Source organism: Cnephaeus nilssonii, assembly GCF_951640355.1.
Source record: "Cnephaeus nilssonii genome assembly, chromosome: 8".
NCBI lineage: Eukaryota > Metazoa > Chordata > Mammalia > Chiroptera > Vespertilionidae > Cnephaeus > Cnephaeus nilssonii.
In genome coordinates this window covers 74154668-74177495 of record NC_137079.1, presented here as the reverse complement: position 1 = coordinate 74177495, position 22828 = coordinate 74154668, and the positions used below count along the sequence as shown (strand labels likewise).

Genomic DNA, 22828 nt, shown 5'->3' with positions numbered 1-22828 from the left:
AAATTTATCTGCTGGGTGACAGCTGATTTTCAAACAATTCAGTACTTTTTCCATTGTGTACTAAATAGCACATTAAATCAACACATCACTTAAGTGTAAATTCTTTATCACACAACTCTAATTCTTAAGAATTCTAGAAGAACTGGGGAAAAATGAATACATTATGATTAACCATGTTAATACCTGTGTATTCATCAAAGCCTTTAAACACTGTATGACTCTGTGCTGATTCTTCTTAACAATGGTTTCTTGTCTGTATTGGCATAAAAGACATCACTGTTAGAATTATAAATGGACATGCAAATGTAGCTTAAGTGAAAATAATTAGCAACACTTACGTTTTGCTACTAATCAGTTTTTCCAAAATGTCCAGTAATAACCCGAGCCCCTCACGTCCAAAGCTCTCCACCCAACTAAAAAATAGAGGATAAAGGTAGTTATGCATTAAGTCAGTATTCGAAGTTTGGTATAACACAATAATACTATCACAAATATTTTACAACTGTTATATTCAACTCATAAATACCTTGTACAAAAATCATAATTCATAGTCTCAGCTGTGATAGAAGGAGCAAAAATGGGATAAGTCAGTGGTATGCATCCTTATAAATGTTAAGAATTTTCTAAGTTTCAAAGTTCAATTGTGTGTTTTTTTTAAAAAACTTCTGGTTATTTTTAAATGCGAATTTTCATCCTGACCAAACCACCTCTATACTCCATAAATCCATAGGTATAGTCACAGTACTGTATGTAATTAGGACATTACTGCCAATAGACAACAACTCACCTTGGTTATAGAAAAACTACCTTCGTAGAAAAAAATACAATTTTTCAGTGGTGATTTAGAAAGCCTAAGTCAATAAATAAAATGGTAATAATCTGTCTTAAAAAAGTGGAGAAGAAAAAAATATGTGTGTATATTTCTTTATATACATGTGTTTATTTGTATGTATGATTTGTGTATATATGTGTATGGCCTTTGAAAAATGGAATGTTAAAAACAAAATTTCATTTAATAATCAAAAGCAGCACATTATAAACAATAAAAACAAGTTTAAATCATATACCAGGATATAATAACATTTTCTTACTTAAAATACAATATAGTATATCCCATGAAAATAAGGGTAAAAACCAAATGCAACATTTTATATAAAAAAAAATATTTAAAAATTCACCTTCATTTTTTTTTTTTTTTTTTTTTTTTACAGAGAGGAAGAGAGAGGGATAGAGAGTCAGAAACATCGATGAGAGAGAAACATCCATCAGCTGCCTCCTGCACGCCCCCCACTGGGGATGTGCCCGCAACCAAGGTACATGCCCTTGACCGGAATCGAACCCGGGACCCTTCCGTCCGCAGGCCGGCGCTCTATCCACTGAGCCACATCGGTCAGGGCAAAAAAATTCACCTTCATTTTGCACCCATCTATGAACACAGCTTAATCACCTATTAATACTCAGAATTTCTGATTTTAGCTCCCCACCTCAAAAAAAAAAGCAATTTGCGATTTAGATTGGCAGACTCTTGTCAGATTATTTTTACTCATCTCTTTTCTGTGAAAACCATGGAATAACTATTCAATAATGCAGTTAAACGGTAAAGGTACTCCCCTGTAAAAGAAAACATGGAAGATCATTATCATAGTTAAGGGGGGAAAAGTTAAATAGAAGTTGGTGTTTTCAAACCTGAATGCTACTTCAACAGTGAAGTTTACTCTGCACTACCAGCAACAGACGTTACCTGTAGGCATTTCAATTCCTGCTTTTATGTTTCATGAAAACCCCTACAGCATCCCATTAACTGTTTGCCTTGTTGACCCCTATTCTGTATTTATTCTTATTTCACATGTGGCAGGGAAGCTTGAAATCAAACACATCAGGAGGAATTTGAGAGTTTTCTTGGGCTGGCACTGAGATGTGTGGACATCAGGCCCTCCTGTGTTAGAACCTCACAGTGGGACTTCAGTGTTTTTTTTAAGTAAATTGTCAACAATCTCATATTCAAAAGTATATCCATAAAGATATTCTGAAACTAATATAAATTGTTTAGGATGATTCATACTACTATCACTTTCAATCATTGTGGACAATAAAGTTACTATTCCTAAAGCTGCCTTATACCAAAATACACAAATTTAACATTATGCTAATATAACAAAAAGACTGTTGCATTTAATATGCTTATCTGGGAGTCTACTATAAAATTTAGAAAGCATATCAATCCAGAGAATTCAAGATATGTCTTCTGGTCTGAGTGATTAATAATAGAACATAGCTATTTTAAGCATTTATCACCACTAATATAACAACTATGACTAGAATATTGGAGCCCACAGAAGTTCTCAAATCAACTATTTCTAAACCCACTATATACCTCTCTTCTACATTGTAGAATATAAATCATTAAAATAAAACTTACAGCCCTAGCTGAATTGGCTCAGTGGATAAATTGTCAACCTGTGGACTAAAAGGTCCCAGGTTCCATTCCAGTCAAAAGCACATACCCAGGTTGCGGGCTCGATCCCCAGTAGGGGGGGCGTGCAGGAGGCAGCCAATCAATGATTCTCATCATTGATGTTTCTATCTCTCTCTCCCTTTCCCTTCCTCTCTGAAATCAATAATATATTTTTTAAAAAAGTAAAACTTACATCCATTCATGTCTATTACATATAAATTAATTCTCTATAAAACAAAGTTGAATATAAAGAGGCATCATATCTAATAACTTTATACTACACTCTTTTAAATCATGGTGGGAAATAATTTATCAACAACCATAAAATCAGAGGTTGGCAACAGTCTTATCAAAGGCAACTTACATTTTACATTTCATAAAACATAAAAACAAAAAAAGTGGAACAGGGTGTGAAGAGAGGAAACTAGGATGCCTGATAACAAAAGAAACACTATAATTTTTAAACACAAAAAGGAAGCTGATGAAAGTATTCATTGAAAAATAATCAAACACAAATTAAATAGGCATAAAAAGTCTCCCTGTTTTCCCAAAAATATGCAAGGCCAACATATTGTTGTATTAACAAGTTGTCACCCACAAACCCCTTCTCTCAAACCTTTTCCCCCACCCCTACTATTTTCAGCAATATTATTTTTAAGATTGGGGCAAATATCAGTTCCTATCTCTTCTGGAAAAGATGTTCAAGGTAAAAAGTGATATTGAGTAGGTAGGTCTGCGGTCCTGACAGAGGTTTATTGAAATCTATAGCTTTCTACAAAAGTAAAAAATTTCTCATCATCAGTGTAAGAAGCAACCTGGAAAAAAAATTATTACCTGATCTATAAATGATCAATCTTCAGGAAACAAAATCTGTACTATTTATTCTGTGCCTGTCAACACAGTAGCGCCAGGCATTACGTGGCTTAACTATAAACTGCATTCATGGATGAATAAGCATTGTGCAAATGTTTTTTCTTCATGAACAGAAATGGCATAGAGATTAGTATGGCATTTTTATTGGGGGGAAATTGCTTTAAAAAAGCAAAAAGTAATGTGCTAAGTAATAATTTAACACAAAATCTACCTCTTAAAATTCTTTAACAGGAAATATCAAACCCTTTTCTTGTAATTGCTTCAAGAGAAACTGCTAAATATATTACCATTTAGCACTTCCTAGTACGAGTCTCAATGTAAGAGAAAAGAAAAGGTGAAGAGGTAACAGAAGGGGGTGGGGGGTGGGGAGAACAGGTCTCTAGGATTAAATGTTCAAACCACCTTTAAATGTTCAAAGCAGTTTAGGCTTTCAAATGCAGTAATTACTTCCAGAGACGCAGGATAAAAGCAAAAGTGTGCAAAGTGGTTTCCAAAGTATTATTGGCTTCATGAAGCAAATACAGTCACCTCATTGAGCAGAAGAGGCAACAGTCAGGAGTCAGCTTTACTTTCTATCCAAAGGAACAAAGCACTATGAGTGTGTGTTTCCCACAGACTAAAGTTCAAGTTATTAGCATCTTCCTAAATGTGCCCTAAGGGAGAGAGAGACAAATGCATCATGATTGTCAGAGCTGGAATAAAAGCTATCCAGATCTTAAAAGCAATCTTACCTGGCCCATACACCTAGAGAATAGGGACCATTTCTTATTTGTCTTTAAATCTCCAGCACCTGGGACAGACTACACTGAATAAATGGTTTTAGAATGAAACTGAATCTCCTTCCAATTTTATGAAGGAACAGAGAGAGAGAGAGGATAAGGTCACTCAGAACATCTAGGTCTGTGATGCTCAGGCGTATGCCCTTACTTTACATATACAGAAAAAGGCACAAAGAGGTGATGTGTTCCATGCAGCATCACTGAGCCTGCCTCAAACTTCATGCCAGGAACATCAATTCTGATTTTGAAAATGGTACTTATCCATACTGAACCACGGATGATGAATTTGAAGACTGTCCTGCATCACACTTTAGGACTTGATTGACTGCAGCTGGAAGGGTGAAGTTTCATCACCACTAACATTCATGTGCTCATTAACAAAGTCAGCCAGCCTTTAATAAGGGCTCACTGTGTGCGTGATACTGTACTACATATGAGAAACACAAAAATGAATAAAACATGTTTTCTGCCCTTGAAAGGACCAAAGACTAGTGGTTGAAACAAATGTTGAGCAAGATTATTTCCATAATGTAATAACAAGTGTTATAATCATGGTGCTAAGGGAACAGAAGGTATAGCATCTACCTCTTGGGAACAAAGCAGCTGGTGTCTGCCCTGAGTCTTGAAGGGTGTCATGCAAAGGAAGAGAGGTTTCTAGGCAGAAGGAAATACATACTAAGACATTAAATATAAAAGATGGGGCCCGTACTGAGAACCACAGTGGCTGTATCAGAGATAAAACCAAGCAGGTAGGAAGGAGTTTGATTCTGTAAAAACTATATACCATGCCATGACAATGAAAAGTCATTCAAGGATCAAATGCTTTAGGCAAAGTAATCCCACCTCTGCCTCCCCCAAAAAAGATGGCCTAACACCAAAACCTATGAATATATATAAGCTTGCATTGCAAAGAGAGATGAAAAAGGGAATTGAGGTTGCAGAAGGAATTAAAGTTGCTAATCAGATGATTTTAAGATAGGGAAATTACCCTAGATTATCCAGGTGGGTCCAATCTAATTACATGGTTCTTGAAAGCTGAGACACTTTGCTAGCTGGGTAACATGAGATGAAGAAAGAGAAACATGAGGTAAGGAATGGAGGTGGACTCAAAAAGCTGAAATAGCCTGGCCGGTGTCGCTCAGTGGCTGAGCATCAACCCATGAACCAGGAGGTCACCAAGATTCCTGATCAGGGCACATGCCCTGGTTGCAGGCTCAGCCCCCCAATCAGGAGATGTGCAGGAGGCAGCCAATCAATGATTCTCTCTCACTATATGTATCTCTATCTCTCTCTCCCCCTCCCTTCATCTCTCTGAAATCAATAAATAATTAATTAAATAAAAAGTTTTTTTAAAAAGCTGAAATAACCCTAAATTGATAGCTAGCAAGGAAATAGGGATGTCAGTCCTACTACTGCAAGGAATTGAATGATTCCAACAACTTGAATAACCAAGCAAATGGAGTTGAATCTGCTCATTCATGAACATGGGGTGTCTCTCCACTTATTTGGAACTTGTTTTATTTCCTTCATCAGTATTTTATAGTTTTAAACATAAAAGTCATATACATGATTTTAGATTTGCATCAGAGTACTTGTTTTTGAACGGTAGTAAAGGATGTTGTTTTACAAAAGTTTACTGCTAGTATATGAAAATACAATTGATTTGTTTTTCAGGTAAAAAAAAAAAAAAGACCACATAACATAAATTTACCCTCTTAATACTTAAGTGTACATACAGTACAGTATTGTTAACTATATACATCTTATTGTATAACAAATCTCTAGAACTTTTTCAACTTGCGAAATACAATTGCTATTTGTCTTAAATCCTGCAATCTTGCTGAACTCACTAATTAATTCTAGGAGTTTTTGTAGAATCTTCTAATTTTTCTATGTAAACAATCGTGTCCTCTGTGAATAGGAACACTTTTATTTCTCCCGTTCTGATTCATATTCTTTTTATTTCATTTTCTTGTCTCTGTTTAGCTAGAATTCCTTGTACTGTATTTGAACAACAGTGGTTAGAGCAAATATCCTTGGCCTTGCTCCCAACCTGAGGGGAAAGCATTTCACCATGAAATATAGTATTAGCTGTAGGATTTTTGTAGATTTCCATTATTAAGCTGAGAAAGTACACCTCTGTATTAGTTTCTGAGACTTGCTCTAACAAAGTGACTCAAAGTGGGATTCTGGAGGCTAGAAACCCAAAACCAAACTGTCAGCAGGGACAGGCTTGCGCAGAAACTCTGGGTAAGAATCCTTCCTTGGCTCTTCTAGCTTCTGGTGGTAGTTGTTTATACAGGATTCCCATACTTCTATCATTGAATGAATTCCTGTGTGTCTTTTTTCTTCTAATAGGAACATAAACTATATTGGAATAAGAGCCCACTCTACTCCCTTATGACCTCATCCTAATTAATTACCTCTGCAAAGACCCTCTTTTCAAGTAAGTTCACATTCCTAGGTGCTGGAGATTAGGACTTAAATATTTCTTTCTGAGGAACACAATTCAATCCACAACATCTATTCCTGTTTTCCCGAGTTGTTGTTTTTCCCCCATGAATAGGTGTTTCTCTCTGTCTCTCCCCCTCCTTTCCACTCTCTCTAAAAATCAGTGGGGGAAAATATCCTCAGGTAAGGATTAATGAAAAATAAAATGAAATGAAAAATGAATAAAAGTGTGTAGTAAACACTGACAAAAGTACACAAAGGACGCTGAAGGAGGTGGCTACCTACTAACCTAGCCTGGAGCTAGAAAAAAATATATCGAATTAAAGAAAACTATGTCTATAATCTTAACATGGAAAGATGCTAATACATCTTAAGGTTAAAAAGAAGTGGTAAGTTGTAGAAGTTCCCTATAAATTTTGGAGATTAAACCCTTATCGGACATAACAGTTGCAAATATGTTCTCCCAAGCTGTGGGCTTTCTTGTTGTTTTGTTGATGGTTTCTTTTGCTGTGCAGAAGCTTTTTATTTTGAAGTAGTCCCATTTATTTATTTTCTCCTTAGTTTCTATTGCCCTAGGAGCTGTATTGGTAAAGATATTGTTACGACAAATGTCTGCTATTTTGCTGCCGATGGCTTCTTCTAAGATTTTTATGGTTTCCTGTCTTACATTTAAGTCCTTTATCCATTTTGAGTTTATTTTTGTGTATGGTGTAAGTCGGTGGTCTAGTTTCATTTTTTTGCATGTATACATCCAATTTTCCCAGCACCATTTATTGAAGAGACTGTCTTGACTCCATTGTATGCTCTTGCCTCCTTTATCAAATATTAATTGAGCATAGTGGCTTGAGTATATTTTTGGGTTCTCTGTTCTGTTCCATTGGTCTATATGTCTGTTCTTTTGCCAGTACCAGGCAGTTTTGAGAACAGTGGCTTTGTAGCATAGCTTGATATCTGGTATTGTGATCCCTCCAACTTTGTTCTCCTTTCTCAAGATTGCTGCAGCTATTCAGGATCTTTTTTTATTCCAGAGGCATTTTTGGAGAGTTTGTTACAGATCTTTGAAGTGTGCCATTGGTATTTTTACGGGGAGTGCATTGAATCTATAGATTGCTTTTTGGGTATTATGGACATTTTAATGATGTTGATTCTACCAATCCATGAACACAGAATATTCTTCCATTTGTTTATGTCTTCCTCTATCTCTTTTTTCAGTGTTCTGTAATTTTCTGAGAACAGATCCTTTACCTCATTGGTTAAATTTATTACTAGGTACCTTAATTTTTGTGTTGCAATGGTAAGTCGGATTGCTTTTTTAGTTTCTCTTTCTGTGAGTTCATTATTGATGTATAAAAAAGCCATAGATTGCTGGGTGTTAATTTTATATCCTGCTACATTGCCAAATTCATTTATTAAGTACAGTAATTTTATGATGGAGTCAAAAGGAAGATAAACGATCCAATCAAAAAATGGGAAAAGGACCTAAATAGACACCTTTCAAAAGAGGACATACGGAAGGCCAAGAGACACATAAAAACATGCTCAAAGTCACTAATCATCCGAGAGATGCAAATCAAAACAATGAGGTACCATCTCACACCTGTCAGAATGGCTATCACCAACAAATCAACAAACGACAAGTGTTGGCGAGGATGTGGAGAAAAAGGAACCCTCGTGAGCTGCTGATGGGATTCAGACTGGTACAGCCATTGTGGAAAACAGTATGGCGTTTCCTCAAAAAATTAAAAATGGAACTTCCATTTAACCCAGTAATCTCACTTCTAGGAATATAACCCAAGAAAACAGAAACAGCAGTCAGAAAGGATATATGCACCCCTATGTTCATAGCAGCACAATTTACAATAGCTAAGATTTGGAAACAGCCTAAATGCCCATCAGCAGATGAGTGGATTAAAAACTGTGGTACTTCTACACAATGGAATACTATGCTACTGTAAAAAAGAAGGAATTCTTACCATTTGCAACAGCATTGGAACTGGAGAGCATTATGTTAAGTAAAATAAGCCAGTCAGAGAAAGATAAATATCACATGATCTCACTCATTTGTGGAATATAATAGACAACATAAACTGATGAACAAAAACAGAACCAGAGTCATAGAAGCATCGAATAGACTGTCCAACTTATGAGGGAAGTCAAGGGGTGAGGGCGTAAGAAATCAACCAAAGGATTTGTATGCATGCATATGAGCAATGGACACAGAATTGGGGAGGGGGGGGATGTGCTGGGGGTTGGAAGTGGCTGGGGAGAGGTCAATGGGGGAAAAAGGAGACTTATGTAATACAATAAACAATAAAGAAATTAAATATTTTTTTAAAAAGTAGTAATGTATATTTTTTATTTTTGTTCTAAATATGTTTTTGTGCATATCAAAAAATGTGTGCATGTACACGTTGCTATACAAACACATTCTTAGTCGTTTTCTACTTAATCAACTCATTCAATTACCTGCTAGTTTTCATTCCATGTGTGAAACACTAATATCCATGGCATAATAAACACTCAAGGCTAATGTTCCACTCTCTCATACATTCACTTGCTTCTGCTCCCACCAAGAATCAGTTGGGTTCATTTCCAAACCAATGCAAGGATCATAATGCCGTATGGGTTTATTTTATGCAATCAGCCTGTATCTACTCCAAGAAAAGGTCTAGGCTCCACAACAAATGTTCAGAAAAAAATCAAAATGAATATTTATATCCTCCTATATAATAAAGAGGTAATATGCAAATTGACCATCACTCCAACACACAAGATGGCCGCCCCCATGTGGTCAAAGATGGACACAAGATGGCCGGCAGGGGACGACAGTTGTGGGCGATCAGGCCAGCAGGGGAGGGCAGATAGGGGTAACCGGGCCGGCAGTGGAGGGCAGTTAGGGGCAACCAAGCCTGCAGGGGAGGGCAGTTGGGGGGGACCGGGCCTGCAAGGGAGGGCAGTTGGAGGTGACCAGGCCAGCAGGAGAGGGCAGTTGGGGGGGATCAGGCCTGCAGGGGAGGACAGTTGGGGGGACCCAGGCCTGCAGGGGAGGGCAGTTGGGGGGACCAGGCCTGCAGGGGAGGACAGTTGGGGGGACCCAGGCCTGCAGGAGAGGGCAGTTGGGGGGGACCAGGCTTGCAGGGGAGGGCAGTTGGGGACAACCAGGCTGGCAGGGGAGGGCAGTTAGGGACAATTGGGCCGGCAGGGGAGGGCAGTTGGGAAGGACCCAGGCCTGCAAGGGAGGGCAGTTGGGGAGGACCTAGGCCTGCAGGGGAGGGCAGTTTTGGGAGACCCAGGCCTGCAGGGGAGGGTAGTCGGGGGGGGACTGGGCCTGCAGGGGAGGACAGTTGGGGGGGACCCAGCCTGCAGGGGGGGGGGGCATTTGGGGGAACCAGGCCTGCAGGGGAGTGCAGTTGGGGGCTATCAGGCCTGCAGGGGAGGGCAGTTGAGGGGGAACCAGGCCTGCAGGGGAGGGCAATTGGGGGGAACAGGCCTGCAGGGGAGGGCAGTTGAGGGGAACCAGGCCTGCAGGGGAGGGAAGTTGGGAAAGATCTAGGCCTGCAGGGCAGGGCAGTTTGGGGAGACCCAGGCCTGCAGGGGAGGGTGGTCGGGGGGGACTGGGCCTGCAGGGGAGGACAGTTGGGAGGGGGGGACCCAGTCTGCAGGGGAGGGCATTTGGGGGACCAGGCCTGCAGAGGAGGGCAGTTGGGGGCTATCAGGCCTGCAGGGGAGGGCAGTTGCGGGGGAACCAGGCTGCAGGGGAGGGCAGTTGGGTGGATCAGGCCTGCAGGGGAGGGCAGTTGGGGGGGACCAGACCTGCAGAGGAGGGCAGTTGGGGGTGACCAGGCTGCCATGGGAGGGCAGTTAGGAGTGACCGGACCAGCAGGGGAGAACAATTAGGGGCAATTGAGCCAGCAGGGGAGCAGTTAGGCGTCGATCAGGCTGACAGGGGAATGGTTAGGGAGTGATCAGGCAGGCAGGCAGAAGCGTTTAGGGGCAATCAGGCAGGCAGGCAAGCGTTTGGGAGCCAGCAGGCCTGGATTGTGAGAGGGATGTCTGACTGCCCTCGAGGGGTCCCAGATTGGAGAGGGTGAAGGCTGGGCTGAGGGACACACACAAACCTCCCCCCTCCCCCGTGCATGAATTTCATGCACCGGGCCTCTAGTTTTAAATAAATAAATAAAAATATTTAAGGCATATTTGAGTCACTTATTTTATGATTCCCTACTTTAACTAACATTACTAACAAACAACCCTGGCCAGGGGGCTCAGTCAGTTAGAGCAGCATCTTACACCAAAGGGTTTCAAGTTCGATTTCCAGTCAGGACACATACCTAGGTTTTGAGTTCAATCCCCAGTCGGACACATACGGGAAGCAATCTGATCAATGTTTCTCTCTCACATCTCTCTCTTCTCTCTCTCTAAAATCAATAAAAGTGTATCCTCCTCAGGTTAGGATAAAACAAACAAACAGTTAACAACATTAAACAAGAGGACTTTCTCAGTAGACACACACTTCCACCCTAGAAATTATAGTGCCTTTCTAAGTAGGTGATATTATACATTTTTTTTCATTTTACTTTTGTGTATGATCTTACTTATTTTCTTGTAGTGAACCTACATTTTTTGTAATAAGAAAGGTATTTTTAATTACCCAAAATAATCTTACATAAATGCCTAGAGAAGCACAAAGGTATTTTGCTAAAATTCAATATAAGAAGCTTCTTGAAAGAGAAAAAATATATCACTGGTCACATGTGACAAAGTAACAAATTTCATACCTTAAACTTAGAAGGTCAGCTTTAATGCTCTGTATAATATCCAGACCCAATTTACATTTCTCTGTCAGAGCAATATATCACCAATGCTGAATATAATTATAGCTTATTTTAAACTGTTATTTTCACCTACTCTTAGCAAGGTGACTAAATACTTAGAATGAACAGTGGAGGGCGAGGGGGACAGGAGACAGTGCGTACACAGCAATTAACATGTCCAGTAGGGCAAAACAAACATACACCAACATCCCAATTAATGGCTTACCCACAAAAATCACACTAAATTATTCAGCCAGACAAGGAATTCAAGAATTAAATATTGTTCTGATTGTAAAATCTTCCAGACTTCAAAATATAACCATTAATATGTATACTTTCTAGAAATTTACTTTTGAAGAAATTATGTATTTAAAATTACTGGTGTATTCTCACTTCTAATATTAGATGAGATAGTAGAGTAACAATCTGAGTAGTTCATTCTCCTAGTTACTTTTTGGCCATAACATATTCAAAGGTATAAAATGTCTAGAAAAAGTATCCCAAAAAAAAAAAAAAAGAAAGAAAACCAGATTAACTGCAATGATGAAAAACAAAACACCTATATATGAAACATAAATTCTTGATGTTTAGATGAAAAGATAGTAGGAAAACTATGGATTTAAAATAACGTATACTCATATATGCTCCTCTAATTAAAACTGAAGTCCACTGTTAAAGGAAATATATAAAAGAAAACAAAATAGATTGAAACATATTAAATATCAGTAAGTACATTTCTTAGTATCAAATCAAAGGTATCATTACTTCAGGAAAGCATTAACTAAATTATAATTTTAAATACTGACTACAGTTGACCCTTGAACAATTCAATTCAGGGATAAGGGCTGTAGAGTTAAAAATCCACATATAACTTTTGACTCCCCCAGAACTTAACTATTAATAGCCTACTGTTGACTGCAAGCCTTACAGATCATATGAACAGTCAATTAACACATATTTTGTATTATTATATTTAATACATACTGTATTATTAAAATTAGAAAAATATTAAGAAAATCATAAGAAAGATAAATTATGTTTTCAGTACTGTGCACATCTATTTTTTAAAATCCACATATAAGTGGACCAATGTAGTTCAAACTCCTGTTGTTCCAAATTAACTACAATTTTCCAACCACTATATGGGGAAAGAAAAAATATGATCACATTGATATCACCTGTTCCCATCATCTGTTCCTACCTTACATACTTGCCAATACTGACCAATAGCAGCCCCATAGGTCAGATCAGTCCATAAACTTAAATCTATAATCGGCCCCTGATTCTGTCAAATTCATTGCTAGACCTTCACTCATAATACTGCCTAATCTTTCAAGGGCCAATTCAAGTTTCCTCATTCTTTGAACACTCAATAATTTAAGTTTTTCCATTTGCTCACTGGATTCCATACCCTCGACCCAAGATATCCCTCTAGTAACTGGCCATTTCTCTCCTTCCTTTCATAGCAAAATATCTCAAATTATTTCATGACAAGCATGATCAGTATTACTTCACCATCCATTCATTCATTCTCACTTCAATCTGGCTTCTGCCACCCAGACTCCAAAAAATTGTTTTCTCGAATTCAGCAACAATCCACCTTTTACCAATCCTAGCCCTACTATCTTGCCCCACTTCTCAGCAGCATTCTGTGTAAGTTTCCACTCTCTTTTTTTTTAAATACTCTTCCTCTCTTAGGCTCAGATTTTTGGGTTCTTCTCCTCACTGGCCACTCTTCAATCTGTTTTCCTGGTTTCTGCTGCCTTTATGGACCATGGCTGGAGTTCCTCAGAGCTTGTTCTGGGCACTCTTCTATATATTTCTATCATCTTTGCACACACACCACCCCAGGGTCTCAGCCATTCTCAGAGCTTTCTCTATAATCTGTATCCTATATGATAAAAGGCTAATATGCAAATAGACCAAACGGCGGAACAACCAAACAACCGGTCGCTATGATGTGCGCTGACCACCAGGGGGAGTGTGCGGAACATGGCGGGCATTGGCCGCCGTGGGATGGTGCAGGTGAGCGGGGACGCCAGACCAAGCCAGGGCATTGGTCACTGTCATCAGGGCGAGCCTCTGGTGGTTACTGAAAATTCTTTGCTCCCGTGCGCCACGGTCCCGCCCGGCACTCACACCTGCTGGCGGTGCCAGCCCTGCTCACACCCGCTGCCAGTGCCGGAGCCACCGCTCACACCCGCTGCTGGTGCCCGGCGCCAGTCCCGATCACTCTGCACCATCAGCGGGTGCGAGCGGTGGCTGCCAGCCCTGATTGCCCCTGAGGGCTTCTCCACTTCAACCTGCTCTTGAGGGGCGATTGGGACAGCAGCCGCCACTCGCACCCGCTCATGCTGCCGGCCCCACTAGCACCCGCTGTGGGTGCCGGCCCCAATTACCCCACACCATCAGCACATGGCAGCGGCAGGAGCAGGGCTGCTGGCAGACAGGAGACTGGGGGCCGTGGCAGGAGGGGCCGACCGGGGTCGCAGAGGATGGGCTGAGACCCTGTGCCTACCGCATCCCCGTGGCCCACAGTTCCTTTCAAGGTGCACGAATTCGTGCACTGGGCCCCTAGTCCTATCTAATAAAGATGGAATATGCAAACTGACCGTCACACCATCACAAAGATGGCGGCGTCCATAGCCACAAGATGGCGATGCCCAGTCTCCTCAGCCCCGCCGGAGTCCCCCAGTCCTTTCAGCACAGCCATGGGGCAGCAGGCACACGGTGCGGCCAGATCCGCCCTCAACCCCCCAGCCCCCCAGGGCCGGCCCGAGGCACAGGCAAGCCTCGAATGTTGGCTTCCCAGCCGCCCAGGGCCGCCCGAGGCTTGCACTGCCGGCAGTGGCAGCAGCAGAGGTGTGATGGAGGCGTCGCCTTCCCCTGATTGCCGGGTCACCTCCCATCCGAGGGTTCCTGGACTCTTAGAGGGGACAGGCGGGGCTGAGGGACCCCCTCTCTAGTGCATGAACTTTCATGCACTGGGTCCCTAGTCTACATATATAAAAGCCTAAGCAACCATCACAACCGAAGGGACAACTAATCAGCCTGTGTGGGGCAACCAGGCCAGTAGGGGGGATTAGTGAGGGGCGACCAAACGACTGAGTGGCAGGCTGCGTGGGATGACCAGGCCGGCAGGGGGGTCAGTGAGGGGCGACCAAATGACCCAACAGCAGGCTGCCTGGGGCTACCAGGCCAGCAGGGGGGTTAGTGAGGGGCGACCAAATGACCTAACAGCAGGCTGTGTGGGGCAACCAGGCCCGGAGGTGAGGCAGTTGGGGACGACCAGGCCGGCGGGGGGCAGGGGGCAGTGAGGGGCAACCAGAGCAGCAGAGGGGGGCAGTGAGGGGTAATCAGGCCAGAGGGGAGGGTGGGCAGTTGGGGGCCACCAGGCCAGCATGGGGGCAGTAAGGGACCACCAGGCCGGCGGGGGGTGGGGGGCAGTTAGGGGCGACCAGGCTGGCAGGGGGCATAGTAAGGGGCGACTAGGCTGGCGGGGGGGGGGGGGGGGGGCATTTACGGGCAATCAGGTCGGCGGGGGCGCAGTTGGGAGTGACCAGGCCAGCGGGGGGAAAGTAAGAGGTGACCAGGCTGGCAGGAGGGGGGGCAGTTAGGGGCAACCAGGCCGGCCTGGGGGGGGGGAGGGCAGGGCAGTTGGGGGCAACTAGGCCAGCAGTGGGGGCAGTTGGGGGTGACTAGGACAGCAGGGGAGGCAGTTAGCGGCGATCAGGCAGGCAGACATGTGAGCAGTTAGGAGCCAGGGGTCCCAGATTGTGAGAGGGATGTCCTACTGCTGGTTTAGGCCCAATTCCGAGGGGTCCCAGATTGTAGAGGGTGCAGGCTGGGCTGAGGGGACCCCCCTGCCACCTCCCCGCCTAGTGCACGGCACCTACCTCAGTTGCAGGCTCCATCCCAGCCTGATCAGGGCCTGTATAGGAGGCAACCAATCCATGTGTCTCTCTTACATCAATGTTTCTCTCTCACTGTCTCTCCTCCCTTCCACTCTCTCTAAAAATCAATGGAAAAAATATCCTTGGGTAAGGATTAACAACAACAACAAAAGAGTTTCTCTCTGAGGAAAATTCTGTTTAAAAAATAAAAATGCATCCCACTAATATTTTAAACCTACCAAAGGCAATGTTTCTGTGACTTCTTTATGTGCTGCCATATTGCTGATCCCAACATCCTGGCTACATAAAGCCATACTTCTTGATGTGCTGCCATATTGCTGATCCCAACATATAAAGCCATGGACCCCAGCTATAGCACTGTCAGACAAGATATACCTTTCCACTCATTTTCTATTCTATGGGTATGAAGCCCACAACATTTGCTTATTCTTTTCAAATCAGTAGCCTCCATTAGACCATGCTTATCTTCTCTTGGGACTCTCTTGACTATGAATGTCCACTCATCCTTCGCAATTTAAAAAAAAAAATAGTCCATACTTGAATTCTTTTATGAAGTCTCATAGTCCTGGACTTAAGTTTAAAAATGTAATAGTCATTCATTATTTAGGTCAAAGAAAAAAGTGGTTTACATAGAAGAAATAAGGTGTTTACGCAGCACTATCGAATAGTGTTTTACAATGGCAGAAACGGTCCAGATGTTCTAATAAGGCAACCACTAATTACGTGTGTCTTTTGAGCATCTGAAATGATTTTTTCATTTAATTATAACTAATTAAATTTAGATAGCCACCACCATATTAAACAGCACAGGAAAGAAAACCTGGAGCTACTTGCCTACCTGGCATCTTCGTCAAAGAGAAAGACAAAGAAAGGAAAGACAGAAGAAATACAAGAATGTAGATCACCCAGGAAAATCTGGACTCCTCTTGCCCATTTCAGAAATTTCCACTATTAATATCATCATAAATCTAGACATAGTGTTAATTCACAAACATTTTTATAAAGAAAATGAAAACAAACAAGCATAAAAAGCTGGGGTAGCAATATTTATATCAGACAAAATAGACTTTAAAACAAAGGCTATATAACAAGAAATAACAAAGGACCCAACCATTCCACTTCTGGGTATGTCTGAAGAAACTCAAAACACTAAATTGAAAAGACATATGCATCCATATGTTCACTGAAGAATTATTTACCATAGCCAAGTTATGGAAGCAACCTAAGTGTTCATCACCAGATGAATGGATAAAGAAGTAGTGCATATATACAATGGGGGGAAAAAATAATGAATGAGTGAAATCTTGCCATCTGCAACAACATGGTTGGACCTAGAGGGTATTGTGCTGAGTGAAATAAGTCAGACAGAGAAAGATAAATGCCATATGATTTCACTTATATGTGAAATCTAAAAAATAAATAAATAAACAACAAGCAAATCAAAACAAGACTCACAGATACAAAGAACATTTTGATGGTTGCCAGATTGGAGGGATGAGAAGGAGGTGAGAAGGAAGTGAGTGAAAAATATAAAAAGATTATGAAGTACAAATTGGTAGTGACAGAATAGTCATGGGGATGCAAAGTACAGCATAAGAAATATAGTCAATAATATTGTAATAACTACATATGGTGACAGATGGGTACCAGATATATAAAGGTGATCACTTCATAAGTTATATAAATTTCTAATCACTAGGTTGTACACCTAAAAATAATATAATATTGTACATCAACAGCAAAAGAAAATTTTAAAATTATTTTTATAAATAAAAAAATAGAAGAAGAAGGAGGAGGAGGAGGAGGAGGAGGAGGAGGAGGAGGAGGAGGAGGAGAAAAAGAAAAAGAAGAAGAAGAGGAAGAAGGAGGAGGAGAAGAAGGAGAACGACGACGACAACACAGCAGCAGAAGAGGTCCATCTTAGTAAGAGAAAGGCTTGACTTGTAGGTGTTTCAGTTTGGGAGCACTGAAGAACCTACACCACCACTAACCCCACCACCAACCACTATGTCCTTGATAAAATCCGTTGCCTAAGGGGAGGCACTCTGCAGACAGGGAAGAAGGATGGAGGCCTAGGTAATTAGCAGTGACAAATAAGGTGGGACAGACATAAAAATTACAACTAAATTATACAACAACCACCCTTGAAGACCAGCTGAACAGAATACCTATAACTAAAGATATAAAGAAGAAGCCACCTTGAGAGTGGTAAGAGAAACAAAGATGCAAAATGGGCTGGTCCCACACCCATGAGTGACAGTTAAGAATCTAGCAGTATACCTCCACTGCGGAGCTTCCCACTGAGGAGGAAGTGGTCCCAGCCCCACACTGGCTCCTTAGCACACCAGTGCTAGGAAGAGGAGTCCCTACAATACTTATATTACTGTGAAAATCGGAGGGGATTTCCACCTACTGAGACATTCCCTCCTAGTGAGATGGAGGGCTGATGGAGTCCCAAGTGTTCTTCTTAAAGGGCCAAAACATGAAATTACTGGCTGAAAGAAGCACTTATTCTGAGCTGCAGGGCTGGGGCAGCAACTGGAAAAGCTCCAGGAAAAAATTAATTTGTCTGGCTTCAGGAAGGAGCTCTCCCCCAACCCAGCCTACAGGAATAGATGGGCTCTAAATCTGAGTCATCATCAAACTCGCACCACTCTGGTGATTTCCTGAGAATCAGCCCCACCCAACTTATATGCAGGCTAAACTTTTCTCAGCCAGGAGGCAAGCAATCTATAAGATGCAGAGTCCAAAACACTGGTTATAAGGATGTTCAAATAACTCAGGGAAAAAATAGATGATCTCAGTAAAAATTTCAACAAAGATAGTAAACATTTGGGGATGGAAAAACAAAAAACAAAAACAGAAACCATTAAAAAAAAAAAAAGGACCAGTCAGAAAAGAAGAATACATTAGAAGGAATCAGGTGAAGCACAAAATCAAGTTAGGGATTTGCAAGAGAAGGTAGTTGAAAACACCCAATCAAAACAGCAAAAAGAAAAAAAAATAATTAGAAAATGAGGTAATTTAAGGCAGCAGTCACCAACCAGGGTCTATGGAACACTGGTGGTCCGTGAGGTCCAAAAGGTTGGCAACCGCTGGTTTAAGGGATATCTTGGGACAACATCAAGCATAACAACATTCTTATCATAGGAGTACCAGAAGTAGAAGAAAGAGAGCAAGGGATTAAGAACCTATTAAAGAAACAATGACTGAAAACTTCTCTAACTTGGGGAAAAAAAAAAAAAAAAGATAGGCATACAAGTTCAGGAAGCACAGAGAGTCCAAAACAAGATGAACCCAAAAAGGCCTACATCAAGACACATCATAATTAAAATTCCAAAGGTTAAAGACAAAGAGAAAATTTTAAAAGCAGCAAGAGAAGAGCAGGTAATTACATACAACAGAACTCCCGTAAGACTGTCAGCTGATTTCTCAACAGAAACTTTGCAGGCCAGAAGGTATTGGCACAAAATATTCAGTGATAAAAAGCAATGACCTACAACCAAGATTACTGTACTCAATAAGGCTTCACCTAATGAGGACAGCAAGGCAAATTTGTTTTAATTCATAATCCTCATCAGACACATGTAAGGTGCCATGTAGTCAAAAAACAAAGAAACAAAGAAAACCTTCAAGCCTATGAACAAAAAAAGGGGCCACATAGTAAATCTGCCAAGCTCAGGAGGGGACATGCAGATGGCACAAGGCAGGCTTTACAAACATGATGACACGTAGGATTGTCTGAAGATAAAAATTGCTAATTAAAATGGGCCCTGGTGCAAAGTCATATCCTAGGCCTGTTTCATTCTTTACCTTAAGTGAGCCTGTCTATTGTCTTCGATAACATACCTATGAAATGCCAAGGTATTCTCCTTTTCCTATCCCTGGAAGGCAGAATGGCCAGCACCAGACAACCAGAGCAGAAGAGCAGAGAAGCCCTCATTGTTCTCTTCTTGCCTGCATACCATCTCTATGTTCTGTGAATATTAATTATTAACTATCCTTTACCCACCAATGTAATAGAACTATGTGTTTCTCCATTTGGCTTTCTTTCCAGTCCTAAAAATTTCCCTGCTTTTCTTGCTTCCAACCCTTTAATCAGCCACCAATGGATTTCATGTACTTCCTTTCTGTCTTCTCCTTTGATTCTAATGTATAAAATAAGCTGCAAAACTGTCATTCTCCTGAGTATTTTCTCAATCTCTTGAGATTGTGCTTCTGGACATGTCTCAAAATTTTGCCTCAAGTAAACTCTTATAAGACTTTTCTATAGGCTGGATATTCTTTTGTCAACAAGCCAATAATTTTAGTTTAAAGTGCTAACAGGTCATTAGTGTCCCTATGCTCCCAGTAGCAGCAACACATTAATTCAATCTCACAGAATGTATTTTCAAAGTAAATCTCAAAAAAAATGTTCTAAGGAATAGGACAGTGATGGGCAACCTTTTGAGCTTGGTGTGTCAAACTTTGCCAAAAAACTGAGCATAACTCGGGTAGTGTCACTTTGAGGGAAAAAAATTATTTCGCAAATGTTTCATCCTCAGGAGCAGCAAATGTTTCATCCTCGGCGTGCAGCCGCCTCAGCGGCCGCGTGTCATCAGAAATGGCTATGCGTGTCAGTGCTGACACGCGTGTCATAGGTTCGCCATCACTGGAATAGGAGGTCACACTCTAAAATTACCAAATACACAAAGAAACAAACTATGACAAAAGGTGAAAAGAAAAAAAAAAAAGAACACCAGGATTAGAACTCGGAAACCTTCATTTACTAGAATTATAGACAAAGGATATAAAATAAAACTATTTAATATGTTTAAACAAATAAAAGGTACTAAAAAATAAGCAAGAAGCACAAAATTATTAAAAATGACAAGGAGTTTTAAAACAGAGCAAAAGAGATATTATAGGAATAAAATTAAAAAATAGAATTTAAAAGACAATGTATAAGTTAAACAGATTAGACACTGGTGAAGAATCAATAGGAAACTAGAAGATCTTTAAAAAATAAATCCAGACTGGAGTAGAGAGAGACAAACAGATGGCAACTATAAAGAGGTTAGGAAATAATGATATATGCAGTAGGAAGGCCTAACATATACAAAGTTATAGAAAAATAGAGTTGATATTCAAATAGATAATAGCTGAATTTTCCATTGAGTTTATGAAAGGCAACAAGCATATTCAGGAAGCCCTCCAAAATTAGTATGATAAATAAGTAAAATTACATCTAGACACATAAAACTATAGACCAAAGAAAACAACATCTTAAAAGCCCTGCTACCGTGGCTCAGTTGGTTGGGCATTGTTCCAAGCATCAAAAAGTTGCAAGTTCAACTACCGGTCAGGGAACTTGCTGGGGTTGTGGGCTGGATCCCCAGGGGGGGGATGTGCAGGAGGCAGCAGATCGATGTTCTGCTCTCACATTTAAGTGTTTTTCTCTCCTCCCTTCTTCTCTCTCTAAAAATTTATGTTTTAAAAAAGAAGTAGGAAAAAAATGTTTTTAAAAAATCATAAAAAACAGAGGCAGATATCCTGGGGAAAAAAATAGACTTTTAAATAAAGAGCAATCAGCCCTCTCAAAAACAGTAATGAAAGGCAGAAGAAAAAATAATACCTTCAATGAACTAAGAAGAGAAAATTACAAACTCTCAATTTTATATGCTAGGAAAACCATCCTTCAAATATAATGTCATTGTCAGACAAATAAAAGGAGAGTTTTACCATCAGCAGACTCTCATCAAGGGAACTTAATGATGTACCTGAAGCAAAAGTAAGATAATCAGAGGGGAAAAAGGTACAAGAATTTAAATGAATGAGAAGTACATATGTGTTTGTAAACATATAAACACATATTTGTAGTGTAACTCAATAATAATAGCTAATTTATAATATTGTAAATAAAAACAAATTATTAAAAATATACAAAAATAGCACAGAAATCAAGAGAGCATCATTTGGCATTCTTAGGTTCAAAAGAAAAGAGATCTTGCTTATTTTTGTCCCTTTCAAGCACATTCATGTTAAATTTCTCTTTTAAGCATGTGCATGTTAAATTTTTTTGTTATAGGATAAGAAAAAATGAATGTCTTCCAAATTAGTAAATGAGGAAAAATGAAACGAGAGATTAAAAATCTATCTAAGCCCAGCCAGTGTGGCTCAGTTGGTTGAGCATCATCCCATGTACCAAGAGGACACTTGTTCGATTCCCAGTCAGAGCACATGCCGAGGTTGTAGGCTCAATCCCAGTAGGGGGCGTGCAAGAGGAAGCCAATCAATGTTTCTGTCATTGATGTTTCTATCTCTTTCCCTTCCTCCTTCTCTAGGAAATTTAAAAAAAACACACACACACAACAATTTTTAAAATCTATACAAAAGAGTTTAAGGACAAGGAAAAAGGAAAAGAAGGAAGAATACAGAAAGAGAAGAAGGAGCAGAAGGAAGCAGGAGAGGAGGGGGAAGAATAGAGAAAAAGTAAACAGAAAATTCAAAATGAAGTATCACATATAAATCCCAATATATTCTTATAATCAACATAAAAGACAAAACTACAAGATAAAGACAAAAATTATCAGAAATGATTTTTTAAAAAGCATTCATATGCTATCTAGAGAAAGCCCTCTGCATGGGAGAATATATTTGCCAATGTTATCTCCGATAAGGGTTTAATCTCCAAAATTTACAGAGAACTCATACAACTTAACAAAAGGAAGATAAACAATCCAATCAAAAAAATGGGCAAAGGACCTAAATAGACACTTTTCGAAAGAGGACATAAGGAAGGCCCAGAGACATATGAAAACATGCTCAAAGTCACTAATCATCCAAGAGATGCAAATCAAAATGACAATGTGGTACCATTTCACACCTGTCAGAATGGCTATCATCAACAAGTGCTGGCGAGGATGCAGAGAAAAAGGAACCCTCGTGCACTGCTGCTGGGAATGCAGACTGGTGCAGCCACTATGAAAAACAATATGGCATATCCTCAAAAAAATGACAAATGGAGCTGTCATTTGACCTAGTAATACCACTTCTAGGAATATATCCCAAGAAAACAGAAACACCAATCAGAAAGGATATATGCACCCCTATGTTCATAGCAACACAATTTACAATAGTTAAGATTTGGAAACAGCCTAAATGCCCATCAGCAGATGAGTGGATTAGAAAACTGTGGTACCTCTACACAATGGAATACTACCCTGCTGAAAAAAGAAAGAATTCTTACCATTTGCAACAGCATGGATGGAAATGGAGAGCATTATGCTAAGTAAAATAAGCCAGTCAGAGAAAGATAAATACCACATGATCTCACTCATTTGTGGAATATAAAGAACATTATAAACTGATGAACAAAAATAGATAGAGGCAAAGAAGCATCGAACAGACTTTCAAACTACAGCAGGAAGGCAGGGGAGGGTTGGGGGAGGGCGGGTAAGAGATCAACCGAAGGATTTATATGCATGCATATAAGCACAACCAATAGAAGCAAGACACTAGGGGGCACGGGGGTGTGAGGGCAAGTGCCGGGGGGTAGAGGAG

The 22828-nt window shown here is 40.5% G+C and overlaps 1 protein-coding gene across 3 annotated transcripts in view; it reads right to left on the bottom strand.

The window, feature by feature from the left end:
- Positions 1-22828, bottom strand: part of DIAPH3 (diaphanous related formin 3) — a 551015-nt gene that overhangs the window by 398422 nt on the left and 129765 nt on the right. For all 3 annotated transcript variants that reach the window (XM_079778831.1, XM_079778832.1, XM_079778833.1), the window contains 2 exons: positions 339-413; positions 184-253 (listed from right to left, as the gene is read on the bottom strand). In XM_079778831.1, the coding sequence (XP_079634957.1) occupies positions 184-253; positions 339-413 (145 nt within the window). The remainder of the gene's footprint in view (positions 1-183; positions 254-338; positions 414-22828) is intronic.